Source organism: Agrilus planipennis, unplaced genomic scaffold (genome assembly GCF_000699045.2).
Source record: "Agrilus planipennis isolate EAB-ADULT unplaced genomic scaffold, Apla_2.0 scaffold31, whole genome shotgun sequence".
NCBI classification, from domain to species: Eukaryota; Metazoa; Arthropoda; class Insecta; order Coleoptera; family Buprestidae; genus Agrilus; species Agrilus planipennis.
Window position 1 is genome coordinate 1,204,925 of NW_020439053.1, and position 18,493 is coordinate 1,223,417.

Sequence of the window (18,493 nt, forward strand, 5' to 3'; positions counted from 1 at the left end):
CTATAAGGATGGACATCCTTAATGGACGATCTCTTACATGCAATTGTCAAACTTTTGAAAACTACGACGTGGTATTGGAAAATTCGTACAAATATTTTTAGCTATGTTGTCATATAAGCAGTAAAGTAATATAAGTCTAGTAAATACAATTTAAAGTCTTTGAAGGGTGTTATTTTCAGACAAACATTCCACACGTTCACCAAATTATGCATTTCCTACGTGCGACACTAAAAGAAAAATGCCTACAACTGCTTACGTAGATAAACGTTTTGCCGTACCTGTAGGCTTATTGCGAAGCAACCATAATATATTTAATGTTTTTGAGAAAAATTTATTATTTCAATCGAAACAATTCACCCCATGGGCAATTCACTATAACAATCTCACATTTGCATTGTTGTTCTAGTCGAAGTATACTATACAGGGTGACCATGCAGTAATTCGATGCATTTCACAGAAGAGAGACAATTGTTTGTAAAATTTGGTAATTGTCAATTTTCTTTACAATCTTCCGATGATCTTGTTCTTGACATATGTCGTTCTTGGGATCCTTCTGGTCAAATAGGCTATAGGCTATAGGCATAAAGCATAGGACGCGCGAATGCCTCCTTCATAGGTCTCTGATTGTGAGCCCCTCGTAACGCAAATATGTATTGCAGTACTTATTGTTTATATGTTTATGTTTTGTTTGGTATAAGTCAGCTAACCCAACAACGCACCCCAAAGTCAAAACTTATTTGGTTCGACTCAGGTCGTTGACAACAAATCCCAATGTCAAGGCCATGAGAAAAAAGCTAAACTAGAGATTTTTGGCTCAAAAAAATATAAAGGATGCGTTTGCTCGCCCTCTATGTATCCATATGGTAATGTTCCCAAGAATGGCATATTTCAAGATCAAGTTCATCAGAGGGTCGTAAGTTGTAGGTTAATATAGGTACATATGTAGGTAATTACTTTTTTTATATAAAAATTCGAATTATGACCACACGCAAAACTATAGTTTTTATTATTCCAAAGCAGTACGTACGTACGTATGTATACATCTGTGTAAGTTACTAAGTGTACGTACCGAATACAAAAAACAAAGTATAAATTGTGTTAGACATTTTAAAAAGGATTATTCTGCAGGTCGCATTATTTAGACTACCCGCAATAACACTATCCTGTGTACTGTCTGATAAAGAGAAACCTAAAAAATGCACTCGAGTTTAAATTACACGGTAGCGCCGACAAATTTGCCTATTAAGCGTTAGCTTTGAGAGCTTTTCTGGAAAAAAATTACGTGCTTCATTCAAACAGTCTGTATACATACATACGCATACAAGTATGAAAAGTAGTAAGAGCACTCGAGTTGTCTCTTCTTCCCTACAACTTACAACCACCCATTTGTCCATTTGTACCCCTAATCTCTTCTCTTTCCCTCTTTGTTCTTCGCCGGACGCCGGATTCTTTGGCATCTATTAAAATGCACTGGTCCCATGGTCAATGCCATCCGGCACATGTTCGCCCTAACAGCTTTTGAAATCGGTTCCGAGAAGAGCTTGACGAGTTCGGCACCATTCTACCACCACCGTCGACGAGCAGTTGCTTTGGATAGGAGATGAGGGCACGTTTCTAATATAATACCATACGTGTGTATTTTATTATGTTCGTTTCTTATTAGGCGGTGAACAACCGTTGTTTTCGTTCAGTTTGTTCAAAATTTTGAACGAAATACGCGAGTATTTACCTAAAGAATAGCCAGCCAAGTTTCTGTTTTAATGATTGACAAATAATATGTGTAGCGCAACCTGAAACCTGGTCCCGTTTTCTTGAGAACTAAGAACGAGATTATAAATAAGGAAAAACGGACAGCAGACACACCAGTGATTCTATAAGGGTTTCGTTTTTCATTCGGACATACGGAACCCTAACCCGAGAACCAACCAAAAAAAAAACGTGTTCTCCCAAACCTTCAAACTGCAAATGTAAATGTGTACGAACAATATTGTTTTGTTGAAAGATTTACCACATTATATTCAGACCATAGACTTCTTATTAATTTTCATGTAATCTATAAGTAAAGAACTATTTTCTACATTTTTTTTCAAAATTTTAGGTTCAGTAGTTTGGGAGAAAAGATGGTCAATTTTCATCTATTTTCTTAAATGACTTTGAAACTATTTATTTTAAAATTTATATTTGAGACCCTCACAAGAAACCCTTTCATTTGATGATTTGAACTTTTTTTTAAATTTCCTATTGGCCCCTCGAAAAATGATCCCATTTTCAAAATTAATTTATTTACGTTAACGCGTCCGTGTTTGGGTCACAGAATACAGAAATTCATATGTGTACTAAATTTCAAGTTAACGGTCCAGTAAAATCTTAGCAAATTGAGTGTGACAGACGGACCGACAGACACACATGTGATCCTATAAGAGTTCCGTTTTTCATATGGACGTACGGAACCTTAAAAATTAAACTGTTGCTTAAATTTACTTAAATGTCTCTATTTCTCAATTTCTCACAAAATACTGAAGCTGAAAAGTTACAAGTTAATCAAAAAAAGTTGATATTAAATATTAAGCTCTTCTTGCCCTGTTATATCAAGAAATTAGCTTATTTTGTTTTACATAGGATATTTTATGATATTATATGCAATCGTTAAAAAGCCTTTTCTTCATTCAAAAAATTCGATGTTACATAGGAAAATTTGTACAAATTTCTTCAGCCAAAAGTCCTAAAAATGTAATTTAAAGCTTTTGAGGTCTGTTACGCTTTATTCAAAAAATTTAGTTTGCTTAGGACAGTTTTCAAAGAAGCAGGAGATATTTTCAAATTGACGTGGCTGTGAAAAAATATATTGAACTCGTTCACCAAATTATGCATTTTAGTATAGCCTATGCGGCATATAGAAAGGAAATGTATCTACATTAAACTGAATTAAAAATTATTTGTTTCAAATATTATTAACACTGCGATTGTTTCGCCAGACATTGGCTTCGTCAGGTGGTTGTTATGAAGTAAAGTTTGAAAACCTTTTTGCATTGTGGACTCATTAATCCAGAGGCATTAAAAGTAATTCTTTCGATTCTAAGTGATTCCCAAAGGGTTATGTTCGATTAAGATATGTGTGTCCAATAAGTCTTCAACAGACAATTCTATGATGATGGCGGTGATAACATCAAGTTTATAAAGGATTTATAAGGATTAAACTATTTCGTTTAACTTTACATTGATATATATCAAAAGTTCACATTATTTTTGGTGTCTTTAATCAGTGGACAGATGAAGTTTTTTAAACTTCATTAGAAAATTCTAGTCAAAATTATTTGGTACTGTACGGAATTGGAATGCAAGATGTTGATTCCGTCATATTTAACCTAAACCTCTTCTTTGTTTATGACAAGCGAAAATATTACAATTTTTGGAACAATCTGGAAAACCTGTAAACATTAGATTTAACTTAATAAGGTATTAACGCGTTTGTTTTCCTTGAATGGATCGCCAGGCCCAATTGATGAGCGTAATTTCCGAGAACTTAGAAAATGTGTTTAAATTAAAAACGTCTTTTTTTCTTGATTATGAGCAGCCGATGTTAGTGATATTTACGTAGTTATTTACGCTATTTATAACTGATAATCACCTTAGGGAAGGCAATAAATTTCAAAAAAGCGCAGGTGTCGTCCGTCGGTATATCGCCAACATGTTACTACAGTTTCGTCTGTGTGTCTCGGTTATTCTAATACACCAGGTGTCTGTCATATTAAAATATCACAAGTTTCATACGCCTATGCACTTTACTATCTACGTATGTATACATGTTATATGCACCAGTAATTTCTTTTTTCGATTATTTTATTTTTGGCGGCTAGTCCTCTTTCGTCAATCATCTCTCGAATAATATTATTGAAAGCTGCTGCCTAGATATCGGTATCTACGCTGCAAAACTCAACTCAACTCGGAGGCGCTTCGATGAAATTACACGCCCCCAACTCCATTCCCGATTTGAATATGGAAACGCCGAAGGGGCGAGACAACGATATAAATACGGGTGCACATTATATCCTACATCCACTGACGACTGCAATATAATTTATAAGACAGATATATATGCACAGCACATAAACATATACGTATGGGTATCCTATTTATGACCCAACAGGATCAAAGTTCATCTAATGTTTTCGAAATGAAATAGATAAGTATATATGTGATTAATCGTTGTTTTTTACGTTCGAAATATTCAAATTATTGAATCGAACTTTTTGTACAATTGTACACATATATAACTCGAAGGACCATAGAAACGCCGAGTTGTAAATATAACGAATTTATTGTACAACTTACAACTACGACTTATTCTAATTTATTATAAATATTGATTTTTATTAATGTATTATGAAAATAACTAAAGTCTAGTTACTCTCAGCGAGTCTACAAAAGAACTGTTCTATCAAACTTAAAATTTTGTACACTAGATTCCGAAATCGACAAATTATCCCTCCCAATAACGAGGTTATTGACGGTAATATCAATGCACAATATACTAAGCATGGGATAAACCCTCATTTGTGCTTCTGCGAATTTGCCTACGTGACCGTAGATTTCGGAAATATATTTAAGTCCAATAACAATATAATTTACACAAAAGGTATAATAAAATATAAAAATGTTTATGCCATAAAGTCCCTGCGTCGGCATATCACAAATAAGGTTCCTTAACAATCGTAATCCGTCCAAATTTGGAGAATATCTGTATAGGCGGTGCATATCACTTGACACATGTCATATAAGAAAACCGTTCCCACCGTAACCTAACCTAAGTCTTCAGAACATATCAGTTAACCCTTAACAATTTCCAGTAATTTTATGTTAGGTATGTATGTGTATTTAAATAACTACGTACGTCAAACTTTTAAAATGGTTCTAGCATGTCATTACAATGTATGCAACCAACTATACGCCCGAAGATAGACATTTAGACCCGCACATTCTTTTTTCCAAAATGTTTATCTCTAGTTGGATTATCGAGCATCTCTATCTTTTAATTAGTCTATTTGGACAGTTATTTGCAAAATATTGCCTTATAAGAGGAGATAGATCCCTACAACTTTATCGCAAGGGAAAAACATTTTTTGACGTTTTTATTTGATTTATGATTTTATTTATGAAATTGTACTCATTTTACACTTTTTTTACACATACCGGTGTCTGGTAGTCGTTTGACAAACCCAAACGCATACCAGACTTGAGATATCTTGAACATTACACCAGATTCCATACATTTTTTATGAAACCTAGGGTCGAAATAGATATATCAAATTGGTCTAATTTTGTGCTAAAACCCAGCTCCACCTATCAAACATAATAGTTTTCTACATTCGAGAACGTTCTCAATTTGTCCGGTTCAGTTTACTCTGTCACATTCTACATAAGGACAAACCTAGAAAATCGAGAATATTTTAGATGTAGGACCATCCTAGTAACATTCAAAAATATTCTGGTAGGTTATCTCGGTACATTCTCGTTAATTTTACATGGTTTTTTTGGTGGTCAATTCGCAAACCCAAATGCAAACCAGACTGGAAAGATCACGAACACTGTAGGTGATTCTAAACACTTTTTAGGACGTGTTGGTTAAAATTCATAAAAAATATGAAAATGCACTCATGCATAATGGTCTTCGAACGGCTTACAACTTTCTCGATGCTTCCGGTCAAATTCACTGTACAACATTCAACTTAACTTGAGGGCAATTATTGATAAATTACAGGAGCAAAGGCAAAGTAGGCATATGCCTAAGGGCGCAAAGTAAAAAAGGGGCGCGCGCAGAAGTTTTTAAACCTAAAAAAAAATAAGGAAGTACCTAATAAAAAAAAAAGTATTTTGCAAAATATATGACCGCCAGAGGGGGTGTCTATGAGGTGCTAGCCTAGAGCGCTCTCGACATTTAATCCGCCTCTGTACAGGAGTTTCCAAACGTTTTTTAGTACATTTTATTTGAAATATGAACATGGCCGACTACTTTTAACCACCATATCTCCTACACCACCACAGCTACAGATATGCAACTACCATACTTTATAATATCATGACAAAATTATCAGTTGTATATGTATCGTCACTCCATCCTATCTTAGACCAATCTTCCCTAATTTTGTGTTAGGACTCACCCAGATTTCCTTTGCCTCATCTGTATCTGCTTCTAATATGTCTCCAAACAGTCTTTCACGCCTCAGAAGGTGTCTTACCATATTCTGATGCCTCATTCCTTCTGACTTTTCCTATTTGCGATATTTTCACCATGTATCTAACTTCTACCACCGTCCACATTTAGCACTCATACAAAACTGTGCACCACTCATATCCATTAAATTAAACGGTGACCAAATAATTACACAGATCTTAACAATTCTCATTTTTTAAATATTGGAGTTTTTCTACCTACACGAATAGTGGTGTTTGCACTATATCACCAGCTGCGAAGATTGAGTATAATTCATAGTTTTCAGTTTGAAGTGATTGTGATTTAGTTTTTCTATCTTTATGTTATAGTTTCTTCAGTTCAGAAACAAATAATTCTTCTAAACGCTTCCTTTGTCATCTGTGTTAATTGGAAAAAAGACACTGATGCCAAAATAGTTTGTTTACCGTGAAAGATCAGAGCCAAAATAGGGTTGCAAATAATTTTATTAATGTAAAATCAGCACAATCATTTTATATCAAAATATTTACAACTCCATTTTGTTTCCGATCTTTTACATATTGTAATAAGAGAAAGAAATGGAATCCATAGTTTCCTTAGCTTTGGGTTTAATCTTATAAGTGAAGTTTTCATTTATTAGCACACCACATATCAATTCGATATTATTTTGCGGGCTGTTTTGTCGTAATTCATAAAATTTCGTAGTTCCTTGCTAAAGGTACGATAAGCGGTGATTTCGCAAGTGCTGATACCAATTTCAACCATTAAAACTCCATGGACCATGACATTGAACCCGGAAAACAAAATCGATCCAATATTTTAGAATTCCATTTTCAAGGAGTCTAAAATTTTTTTGGCTCTCCAATTAAATAATGTCTCTTTGTGTCCTTTTTAAGCTTCTAATACCTATAATAGTCAATGTAAGCAACTTTCATTCATCATTTTATATAATGTTTGATAGGTAATTCTAGCAAATACGTTTGGAAAAGTATTTTAAACAGAATACATAATGCTTTTCTCAGAAAAGCATTTAAATGCAAGATAAAAGTAGGTATTGTTTATTTTCTATTTTTTGAAGAAATTTTGAGGCAAAGTTTGAATTCAGTAAAAAAATAGGTTTTACTTGTATTATATTGTGTTGTAGTTTTTGAGATTTGATAGATAATTCTGAAATTGAATTCGGAAAATTATTGCTTATGTGTAAGTCAGAAGTGAGATTTCCGATGATTTTGGTTTTAATTAAAAGATACGATGATTTTTGGATATTTATTGCTTTGTTAATACAGCAGGCGCGGTGGCATTGTTTGTTGAATTTTTAACTAACGAACAGATGTTTGGTGATTTTTTAAGTATACGATTCCTTCTGTACCTTTAAAGGCAAGCGTGAATATTCTCAATTCAAGTTTTTAAAATGGCGTCCCGATTTTGGAGTTTTCCATCATTCGAACGCTAATTATCTTTTATTTTTTGTTTAATTTGTTAAACGATTATCTAATCTACTACTAATACAAGATTACTACCACAATAATCTTAGTTACGTAAATAAATTAATCAAATTATATTTACGTAAGAATATCTACCTATAATTTCATTTTACGATAAAAATTGAAGAAAGCAGTAAACAATTGGAAATATACAAATAAGTATTAAAAAGTAGATAATAAAAACTTACCTAGAGTGCAGGAGAAAATGTGAGATTGCATTAAACTAAACACTGAACTGAGTTGGGAAATTTAGAATTGAATTACGTAGAAATGAACAATACAGAATGAATTTCTAGATACAAATGGGTTAGAAGAAAAAGGCCATTGGCCGTATTTTTCAATAATTTTTCGAATTAGACGTATCCAAAGCTCGAAATGTAACTTTATTCGGAATTTGGACGAGTGTAAACGATCAAGCCTAGGATTGGGAAACCTGGTATATACCATCAAAGCCTTCTTTTCGAACTTCAGATCACATGCAATTGAATATTATTCTGTTAACCTATGTAATCTAACATAAGAAAAGAATTTTTAGAATAATTTTTGTCTATTTTATGAAAAATCAATTATTAGTAAAACAATAGAGTTGCGGCTTCAATCACTGCGAAAATTTTTTCAGTTAGTATGTTAGATTAAGTTAGGGCTGGGTTAGGTTACATTTGTTTCTTTGTTAGTGTTCTGTTTGTTACATCCACCCCTTCAAAATTCTAAAATAACGTTTTGGACATGTATCAATGGCCAATAGCCGTATTCTGTCTTTGAGTCCAACAGAACGTCCAATAAAATTTAGGTAGAATAGAATTAATGGCTTACATACAGTTGAAGTTACAAATATAAATTTTACAAAAATTACATGTTTTTATAAAAAATTTTCTGACCACAGCATGCAATTATTAGTCGCGTCACCCTAAATTCCAGTCGGGCATTGCCTAATTTTTTGTGTAGTTTAGACTTATTACCAAGATCTTATTTATAGAGAATTTGAGTGCGAGGTGCATGAATTAGAAATGGGATAGCAAGCGCATCAATTTGCATACACTCATGATAAATAACACATCGAATGAAATCTAAATAGACTTTAATTAATTAAAAAAACAAAATTTATATTAATTACACAGAAACCTTTATTTGTTTGTCGTTGTCCAACTTGATTAGCTGTATCATTAGAAATCATCATTAATTGACTAAAATATACAGGCCACAATTTGTTATGCTCATGAGGTGTTTATAAATCAATTGCGTTTATTTGAGCCCTCGACATCGCATTCCCGTTATGTATTTCTTATAAAATTATAAAATTGTAAAATTAAGAGTTATTAGGGAATTTTGTAATTTTGACTTTTTATAAACTTGAACCCCCAAAAAATTAAGGCTGCGAATGTCCAAGATATACCGGCTGGGTTCAAGTCAATTTTAATTTGTATATGATATAATAGCGTGACAGGGTATCGCAGATGATATGTGTTTTAATGAAAATGGATTTTTGTGTAATGGAAGAACACGATTCGTAAATTTTCAAATCGGACATGTGGGATTTCATTATTTAAAATGGCTCAACCTTTGTCTCATGGAGCTCCGGAAGTAACCCCGTATTCCAGCCATGCATTTCTTGTGAAAATTGAAAACTACGCGTTATGTAGGAATGTTATAATTTGCCTTTCAGTTTTTTCTTTAATTAGCTCCCAAAAATTCTTATGTATCGGGCTCAGAATGTCCAAGATCCGCCATTAGATCCTCGGCATACGGACTGGAAATAATAGTCGGCAGGGAACTAATATCGACCTTCATTTTGTTAGTATTAAGAAACTAAATCTCTCTTTGTTTCTAATATTTCTGTGTAAAAGTTGTGTAAAAGAAATTAAAAAAACACTGGAATTTTCTCACAAATTTTTTTATTGCTTTGTACAATAATAAGACTTATTTATTCGTGAAAATCGCCGTATATCATTCAAGGCAATAATAAACTTAGTGGAAACGTTCCAGTGGTTTTGTAATCTCCGTTTTCCTATTTAGAGTGCTGTATAAAACTTTTTTTCTAACCAGTAAATTTTTAAAAGAAACTGTTTATATATGGATGTGTAGGTTTTTATTTATTAAGTTTGTCTTCATGCAGGTCTATACGTAGTATTATTTTTGTAAAAAGGAACATAGTAAGGCAACTTACTGTAGAGTACTGATGCCAAAATTATACCTACCAGCTACAATTAGTAAAATATTGATGGTCAAAAAGACAATTGACGTAAATTATGAAGAATTAATTCAAGCTATTAAATTTGATGTTTTGATACAGATAAACTATTTTGAAAAAAAAAACATCCAGGTACAGTTTTTGTAATAACATAACATTTTCGTAGGTACTGTGTCTTTTAATTTGATTCCTATAGTTAGTGACCTTTGGACCCGCACGATAAGACTAGATTAGATTATCTATAATGCAATATTATTTGCGACCCGCCAGCATGTATCGAAATTATTGACCTTTAAGCATCTTATTGTCAAACTTGGCCAGCCTTTATTTCTTAACTCTTAAAACTGCGCTATTTTAATAATAATATTATTTGTTTAACGCTTCACGGCAAAAATGTAAATAGAAACCATAGGGGGTAATTAATGTTCTTTAGCATAATAAAAATAGTAAAACAATTTTACATAAGTACACCCCAAACATTTACTTTAAAGTAGATTCATACTTCTTCCCTAATATAAATTAACAAGACGAAATCTATTAGCAATGGTGAATTTTCTTTTAATTATTTCTTTATATAATTAAACTCCGCCGTTTCGCTTTAAGTTATTAAAACTTCTTCAGGGAAGTTTATGAAACCGAATCGCCCTGTGTAACTGCATGGTTCTATGATGTCGTTTGAGTCGCTTATAGGTCACTTGAGACTTTGGCAAGCAATGACATAAAAGAAAAGAGGTTTGAAATAATGGCGGTTTACCGGTCGGTTAGTGAAACTCCCACATGACAACTGCCAACATTCTTCCACAGTTTAATCCCTTTCACATCCAGGGAGATGTGCGTTTGTGTGTATCTGAATAAATATGTGGGTATAATGTGCATTAGAAGCACGCGACTCTGGTCCTTATAAGACGTAATAATAAGTAACACGATGTTCTGATTCGGTTCATTCGTCCCTTTAGGTATGTAATATGTACGCATGTACATGTAAATGCGTATCATATACATTCGTGCATGTGTTGTACGTAGTATATGCCAACAACTACCAAACATGCCACCACTATACGAAAATATTTGTTGCAGGGGATCCACTTCAGTGCTTCCGGTCGTGCCAGTGGAACAGATCGGCAATGGATGGATGTGAGTTATTTTCAATAGCATTTCTTTGCTTGTATATAGCAGCTATGTACTTATGCTTAATAGTATTTACTATGTTTGCCTGTCATGCAGAGTAAGTCATGTGCGGACTTATTTATTATTATATGAATCAATAGAAATCACAACTTACAGATTACGCTGGTGATAGCTAAATGTACAAAATAACAAAATACCCACAAATTTTACATAATTCGTCACTTTCACTTGTTTTAGTCATTGTGACATTCTGAGATTACTCTGCTGTTGAATTGACTGAACTATAGCAATATTTAAAACATTTCCTTTTTAATTTTCATAACTATCTGATTTTTACTCATTACATTAGTAGAAAGTCCTTTTTGAACAAATAAAAGCAACGGTTAGATATTGTATTACTAACCATTGAAATAGTTGTCTATTCTATAAGTGATAAACATATTAATTAATTTGAAGTAATTAACTCACATGCCAATACTGCACATTTGCAAAGATTTTAGTATAACAAAAAGCGTTTATGGTCATGGTCGTTTTATATAAAATCGCAAGCAGTTAAATGCTTCTTTTTATTATTTGTTGTTAATAAGCTGCAATTATTTTGGATTCATATGTAGGTGCGCTAAACAGCAGGGATGTTATGGAGGTCTGTAATCATATCCGAAACTATCGGATATCCTAAATAAAAATCTATCCAAAACCGTAACTGAATATGATGTAAAAGTTTTACAATAGGGGGAATGTCTAAATGAGACATGTTATGACAGGGTTTTCGCCAGGCCATAGATAACACTTAAAAAATGAGTACCTAGCTATAATAATCACTTATAAGAGTAATTGTAATTTTTTGTGATTGTAGTATGTACCAAACGAAAATTAGTAATAATTCTCAATCATTAGGTACCTATTTAAAGTTCCTTAAAAATCAAATACCTGTAACTGAAACTATCCGAAACTACTGAATACCTAATCCGAAATAATTTCCTATCTCCAACCGTATCTGAAACCGGTGAATACTATATGATATATCCGTATCCACATCTAGATCCCAAATTTCATATCTATAGCATTATTATTATACAGTACAATAAAAGCTCATTATTCGCGGGGTGTACGTTCCATACATACTAATAGAGAATAATACAGAAACCGTGGATATGGAATGGTAATTAGTATGGAATCATAGTTCTAAGGTTCCAAAATAAAACCAATATGTATCAGAATAAAATCAATTTATTCAGAAATTCGCATACATACTCAAAAGATGCCGATACATTAAGGAGATTCAGTAGTACACGGGCCGTAGAGTAAAAACATGCTTATCGGTTCTAGATATCATGAGTTTAATATTTGGAACAGAGGTTTGAAATTTTGTAGTAAGATAATTAAAGCTCTGTTCTAAAGCCTGTCGAAGGGCATTTCTTAACTTCTATTGGAAATACGTGTCCTACAAGAAGTATCAACTTTAAGCACTTGTAAAAGCTTTTAATGACCATGTTATTGAAAACCAAAAACGAACCGAGTTAATGTGAACATTTGTTTGTTACCATACAAAAAATCACATATTTATCTCACAGTGTTAAATCACAATGTTTAGAACAGAAACCATGTTTTCGGAAAAATTCACACTAGGCTCGAGCAGTCCATTGCGGTCAATCCCTTTAATAAATGACAACGAATTCTTTTCTGTTTACCGATTGCATCCGCGAATAATGAAATTTTTAGCCGCGAATGCAGGAACTGGGTTGCAATTTTTTCACCAGCGGATAATGAAAACGCGAATAAGGAAACAGTGAATAAGGAACTTTTACTGTACGTAAAAAGACACCAAAAAAACGAATATTAGATTATAAATAACAAATAATAAACATCAAGGTTCTGGGTAATCAGCATGTTTGCTGCCTCGGATTGGGATAATGAGGCGTGAATTTTGTCGGACACTGTTAATACCACGTAATTTAGGGTACATGTATGAAGTAATTTTCAAAATATCAGCTTGCAGTAACCCCAAAATTTCGACATACGTAATATATTACACGTGGCGGACGCTCAAAACGGAGTAACACTTTTGTCGGATAACTAATATAATTATCTTACAATTAAAATTGAAATAAAGTGTAGGTCATAAAAAATAATTACACCGTTAAATTAACATGTTTTGCGGCTGCACACTCGAAAACGGCGCGGTACTGAGAATTTTTCGTAAATAAAAAAGTTGTCGCACTCTCAACAATATGAATACACTTACGAAGTTTCAGCCTATAGGAAATAGTCGGTTAAAAAATGGCGTTATGACGCACCAGGGTCTATTTTATACGAAGAAAAGCTTTTATTTTAGTCACATGTCACATCACGCAATTTTACATAGAAAATATAGTTTATGTAAACGTTGACGTCTAAATCAACAAAAGAAATATAATAATTTTAAAATGCATATACTTATGGGAAATCTTCGGAGAGTTAATATTATTTGAAATAAATGAATGAAAATTGTCTTGAACTTAGAAGAAATCAAGCTGAATTGGTGAAATTAACGTTCTATTGTAAATAGATTCGTTAGATTCGTGAAATCAAAAAGTTATCTTCTTTAACTGTGAAATATGTATATACATATTTTTAAAATTAATACCCACAGACTACAGATTCACTATTCCCCAAATAATTTACAATGCCTAATTAAAAAACAATCAGGGATGAAAAATAATAATATGTTGATAGATTAATGCGCAAGACTACTGTCTCTGAAATATATATTTTACTTTTCAAACATTGATCAGTTTTTGCCACCAGCCAGAATTCCATTTTCTTTTAATTCTGCTAGGATTGGGCATACTTGCGTAGTACCAGTGGTTTATTTGCAGTCAGGATCTACGTTCTGTTGGTGATGAATAATTTGGCCCAAACAAAGGCAGACTAAATAGTTTTTGTTTTTTTTTAATTTTAGATTCCACCATTTTCTTGCGCAATTTTTCTCATTTCGCGATTTTCCTCGAATCCCTGATGTCTATTCGTGGGCTAAAGTCTAAAGGGTAAAACTCAGATTGGGAAATATCTCCCCATGCATACTTCAAACATCCGTACTCTCTCTATCTCTCTTTTGAAGTTATTTGTACAACCCTCAAGGGAATACGGTTGTAATTTCGGGCAGACATATCTATCAAGAAATGCGATTTTTAATTTTCATAACCACCCTTTGACTGTCATAAAAGCTTACATGTTTACGTTAATGTAATTTTGATTAAAATTTGTTGTGATTCTCGAAAAATATTAACGTTCAATTTTACAAATGTTGAAAAAAATTTTAGCAGTTTTGCAGGAATTTCGAAAAAATATATATGGAATATATTAGAATAATGTCAAACACACTCATCACCCCTATTTGTACACCCCAAACCTTTTTAATGAGACACGTATTTCGCTCACTTTTTATATTCTATATATACAATATATGTAGGGGGAATGTCTAAANTGAAACAACTAAAATGTTTTAAAAAATTCTATATTACCTATTAGCAGTAGAAAAATTTAAAAATAGATATGAGAAATACGTAGATATGACGAGGAGAGGCGTAAATGAGGATAAGAAAAGAACAAACAGTTAAATGGAAAACAAGGGACTGAATGTAGGTAATATGATAAAGAAAAGATGACCCGAAATGAATAGAGGGGAATATTTGAGAAAAATACAGATTTCGAAGTATGTAAAAGGAATGAGATGAGGGAGAGAGTTAAAATAGGCGGGGGTAAAAGGAAGAAACTTTGTAGATAATTTTTTTGAAGTAGTAGAAATGTAATAGAAAAGTTCTAAAATAATATTTGGAATAAAGCAACTGATAATGAAACAGAGCAGTTAAAGATAAGGAATTAAGACACAAATTATTAGATAGAAGATAACACTTTAAGAACCTAAATCATTAAACACTTAATGCATTTAGCAATTTATCAAATATGTATTGACCTTCCACTTTATCAAGTAGTTGCAAAAGAAGTACAGTAAGACCCCGCTTAACGCGCAGGATACGTTCCATCAAAGTAGAGCGTAATACGAAACAGTGCTAAACGAGGCTATCTTAACATGTAAATAATGGGGTTAGGGGAAGATAATAAAAATAAAACCAAACAAAAAAAAATAAAATTCTAAGTCAGTCAGATCATCCAATCTATTCTGTTTCCAATTTTCTACTTGTTTGTCAAGAAGACATTTAATGTAGTTTGCGTTTTCCTTTTGCGTTCTGTTAGAAGTTGTTGATAAGTGGATAAAACATCTATAACACCCCATCTTGCTTTCGAACTCCTGTCAAAATTTGGATCATTTTCAACAAATTGGTCCATAAAACCTACCGCTGAGCACAATTTCGGGGAATCCTCGGGTTGAAATAAAACAGCGCTAAACCGAAACAGCGCTAAACGAAATAGCGTTAAGCGGGGTCTTACTGTATTTTATAAAACTATAGTATAATACAACAATATACGAAAATGCTGTTTTACTAAACGTATGATTAAAAAAAATTTTGAAAATTACTATTGGACTCAAACTGTGAACGGTGCAAATATTGTGAAAAGTAGAGTAGTTGTTCTAAAATTTTCATTCGAGAACCTCGAATTTATTTCGCTTGAAAGAGGCTACATCAAAAGAAATACAACGATTATCAAAATTACTGTCACTATAAACTAACCTTATACAATACTACCCACCACAAATTAAAAGGAAAGGAGAATTGTACAACTGCTAACGTATACTGTATGTTTAATGCTTTGAACTTAACAAAGGTGCATGTAAGGATCTAAAATTAGGCAATTAGGATATTCTCTTGACGTACCAAGACTACTTCGTCTACCGTTATTGAACGACCATCCTGTATTTCTTATTGAAGAAGAGACGGTATACGAAAGTAAATTATTATGCTGCTTCTCAATGCATTTTTGTAAATGTCTAGATCAGTGATACTCAAAAATACGATCTTCAAAATATATGTGGGGGTGTGGGGGGGGGGACGCAGATAAGAGTCAATTAAAACATAGAATTTTGATATTTCTTATTTAAAAAAAAAATGTTTATCTATCTTGTTTGGTACCGGTGCACAAAGATAGCAATCATTTCCATTTTTTTTTCGAAGGTGATCTCGAATCTGGCTTCAGAATTCTCTTAAAATATTGAAATTTCTCAAATCCAAACAATTAAAATATTTCAAAATCTTGATGTACTAGAGCAATTTGGAGTTATATTCTGATTGAACGACAAAAATTATCTCGAAAACGGTTACTGTCTTGTTTGTTTTGTCCTTTTATTTCAGATAGGAATTCTCTCAAAAAGGCCAGAAATTGCATTTTTTGAGTTTTGAGATTGGAATTTCGAAAATTTTTGACGCGCTGAGGCAATTCTTAGGGAATATTTGAACTCAGCGAAGTAATGGCTCTTTCAATAATAAATGAATATGTAAATTTGCTATTAATTAAAATTATGAGTGCTCCAATGCAGTTGTACAGAAATAATTAGCTCCTGAATTTAAAGTAGCTCCTTGAAGATGATTTTCTACATATACTTGTTACGCAGGGGAGGAAATATTGAAGTGTGAAAGGGGGTCGCGGACCAAAAAGTTTGAGAAACACTGGTCTAGATGTTCTTCCCGTTTATGCTTAGCCTAATCTCAACAGGCGGAAGTTGACGTGACGTGTACAACATAAAGCACGATAGTTGTGTGCACTGTTGACTGTCGAAATGTGTAACAATGAGTTTCCAAAAATACGAGTGACAAAACTGAAAACAAACAAGACAACGAACTCTTCCTCGTGTCGGTTCGTTGTCTCGTCTTTACGATCAGAGGTAAAGCGAAGAAATGCGTATTATAAGTTAGGTACATTATGTATATTTGTTTATGCGTATGGTGATGTTGTGGAATGTTCTCGTATGCGTCGAAGCCATTATGTAAAATTCGGAAGTTTGGATTACACAACTAAGAAAGCACTGAAGTCGTTTTATTTAGGGACTAACTAAACGTTCAACAGTATCATGTAATATAAAATATAGTGAAGAAGAATCACATAGGTATTAGAAAGAGTAGGTGAACAGAGGACACTATGGACACGAGATAGATTAGTAGGACACCTTCTCAGGCATGAAGGTCTAGTCAGAGGCATATTACAAGCAGAAACGGGAGTTAGGAGGGGTAGGGGTAGCTCTAGATTAGATTCATCATCATCATAAGGTCGTCAGTCCTAAGACTAGTTGGACACGCACCTCCACTCTTTCCTATCCTGAGTTAATCTTCGCATTTCCCTAAAACAAGGGTATTCCACATCCTTAACTATTTGCGAACAGTAATCTAATGTAGGTCTATCTCTACCCCTGCTAACTCCTGCTTCTGCCTCTAATATGTCTCTGACTAGACCTTCATGCCTGAGAAGGTGTCCTACTAACCCATCTCGCCTATTTCTAATTGAGTTCCACAGAGTCCTCTGTTTTCCTATTCTTTCTAATAATTCTTCATTTCATCATTCGCCTGTAACACCACATTTCGAACGCTTCTTAGAGTGGAGGTGCGTGTCCAACCAGTCTTACGACTAAAGATCTTATGATGTTGATGATAACGAGAATCGCGATAATGTGATCAAAGCGTATCGGAAACTCTTTAAAATGTGAGCAACATTAATCATGTTGAATTGCCGTATACCGTGAACAAATTAAACTCGCTTATAGAAACGGATGTCTATTGACCTTACAAATCAATATTTCTCTGTAAATGTTACATCATTGCTGTAAATCCCCAACATATTTGGTACTTCCCCAGTCTGAGAAATGTTTTATTCGTGCATTCATTTTGGATAGTTAAGTATCTGCGTTCTGCATATAAGTTTAATTAATTTTTGTACTTATAAATAGATACGTGGAAATATCACTTAATTAAATAACTAAAGTGTCTTACTCTTTATGAAGATTCAAGAATGAATTGATGGGCAAAATATTGAGTGTGTATTTAGCCAAATAATATGGTATAGAAAATCTAGAATTTGTAAAATGAAACAAAAAGGGGACTAATCTCTAAAGCTGTGAGAGATAGGAACTAAATAAGCGCCCGTTAAAAAAAAAAGATGTTGGAATTTGGAGTGTTTCAAAAAAAATTTTATTGAATTACCTGACGTAAGTTAATCTATAGGTACATATAGATGTACATATCTACACAGCAAGTAAAAATTAGCACTATTGTCAAAATAAATGCCTTTTTCAGAGTCCTTAAAAAATTTTTCGTTTGCCTGGGGTATGGGGTTAATCTTTGAATTGCCTGAACCCAGCATATACATAATAAACAGGATGATGCTAGTATACTTTTTCTATTATTTATTGGTTATAATAAATTTATTTAATAGGTAATTATAAACAATTAAAAATAGTTTCTCGCGGAAAGTTATTAAATGTTGAAACATTCCAATTTGCTTTTTTCTTGAACACCATTTATTTTTATTTCATTGATTCATTCCCAACGTAAATATAAAATTATAAATAAGTAT

At 33.0% G+C, this 18,493-nt stretch overlaps 1 protein-coding gene across 1 annotated transcript in view; it reads left to right on the forward strand.

Moving 5' to 3' along the window:
- The window catches only part of LOC108732861 (insulin-like growth factor 2 mRNA-binding protein 1), a 157,122-nt gene that overhangs the window by 7,682 nt on the left and 130,947 nt on the right, over nt 1-18,493 (forward strand). Inside the window, exon 3 of the mRNA XM_025977011.1 lies at nt 10,940-10,996. Within this exon, the coding sequence (XP_025832796.1) occupies nt 10,940-10,996 (57 nt within the window). The remainder of the gene's footprint in view (nt 1-10,939; nt 10,997-18,493) is intronic.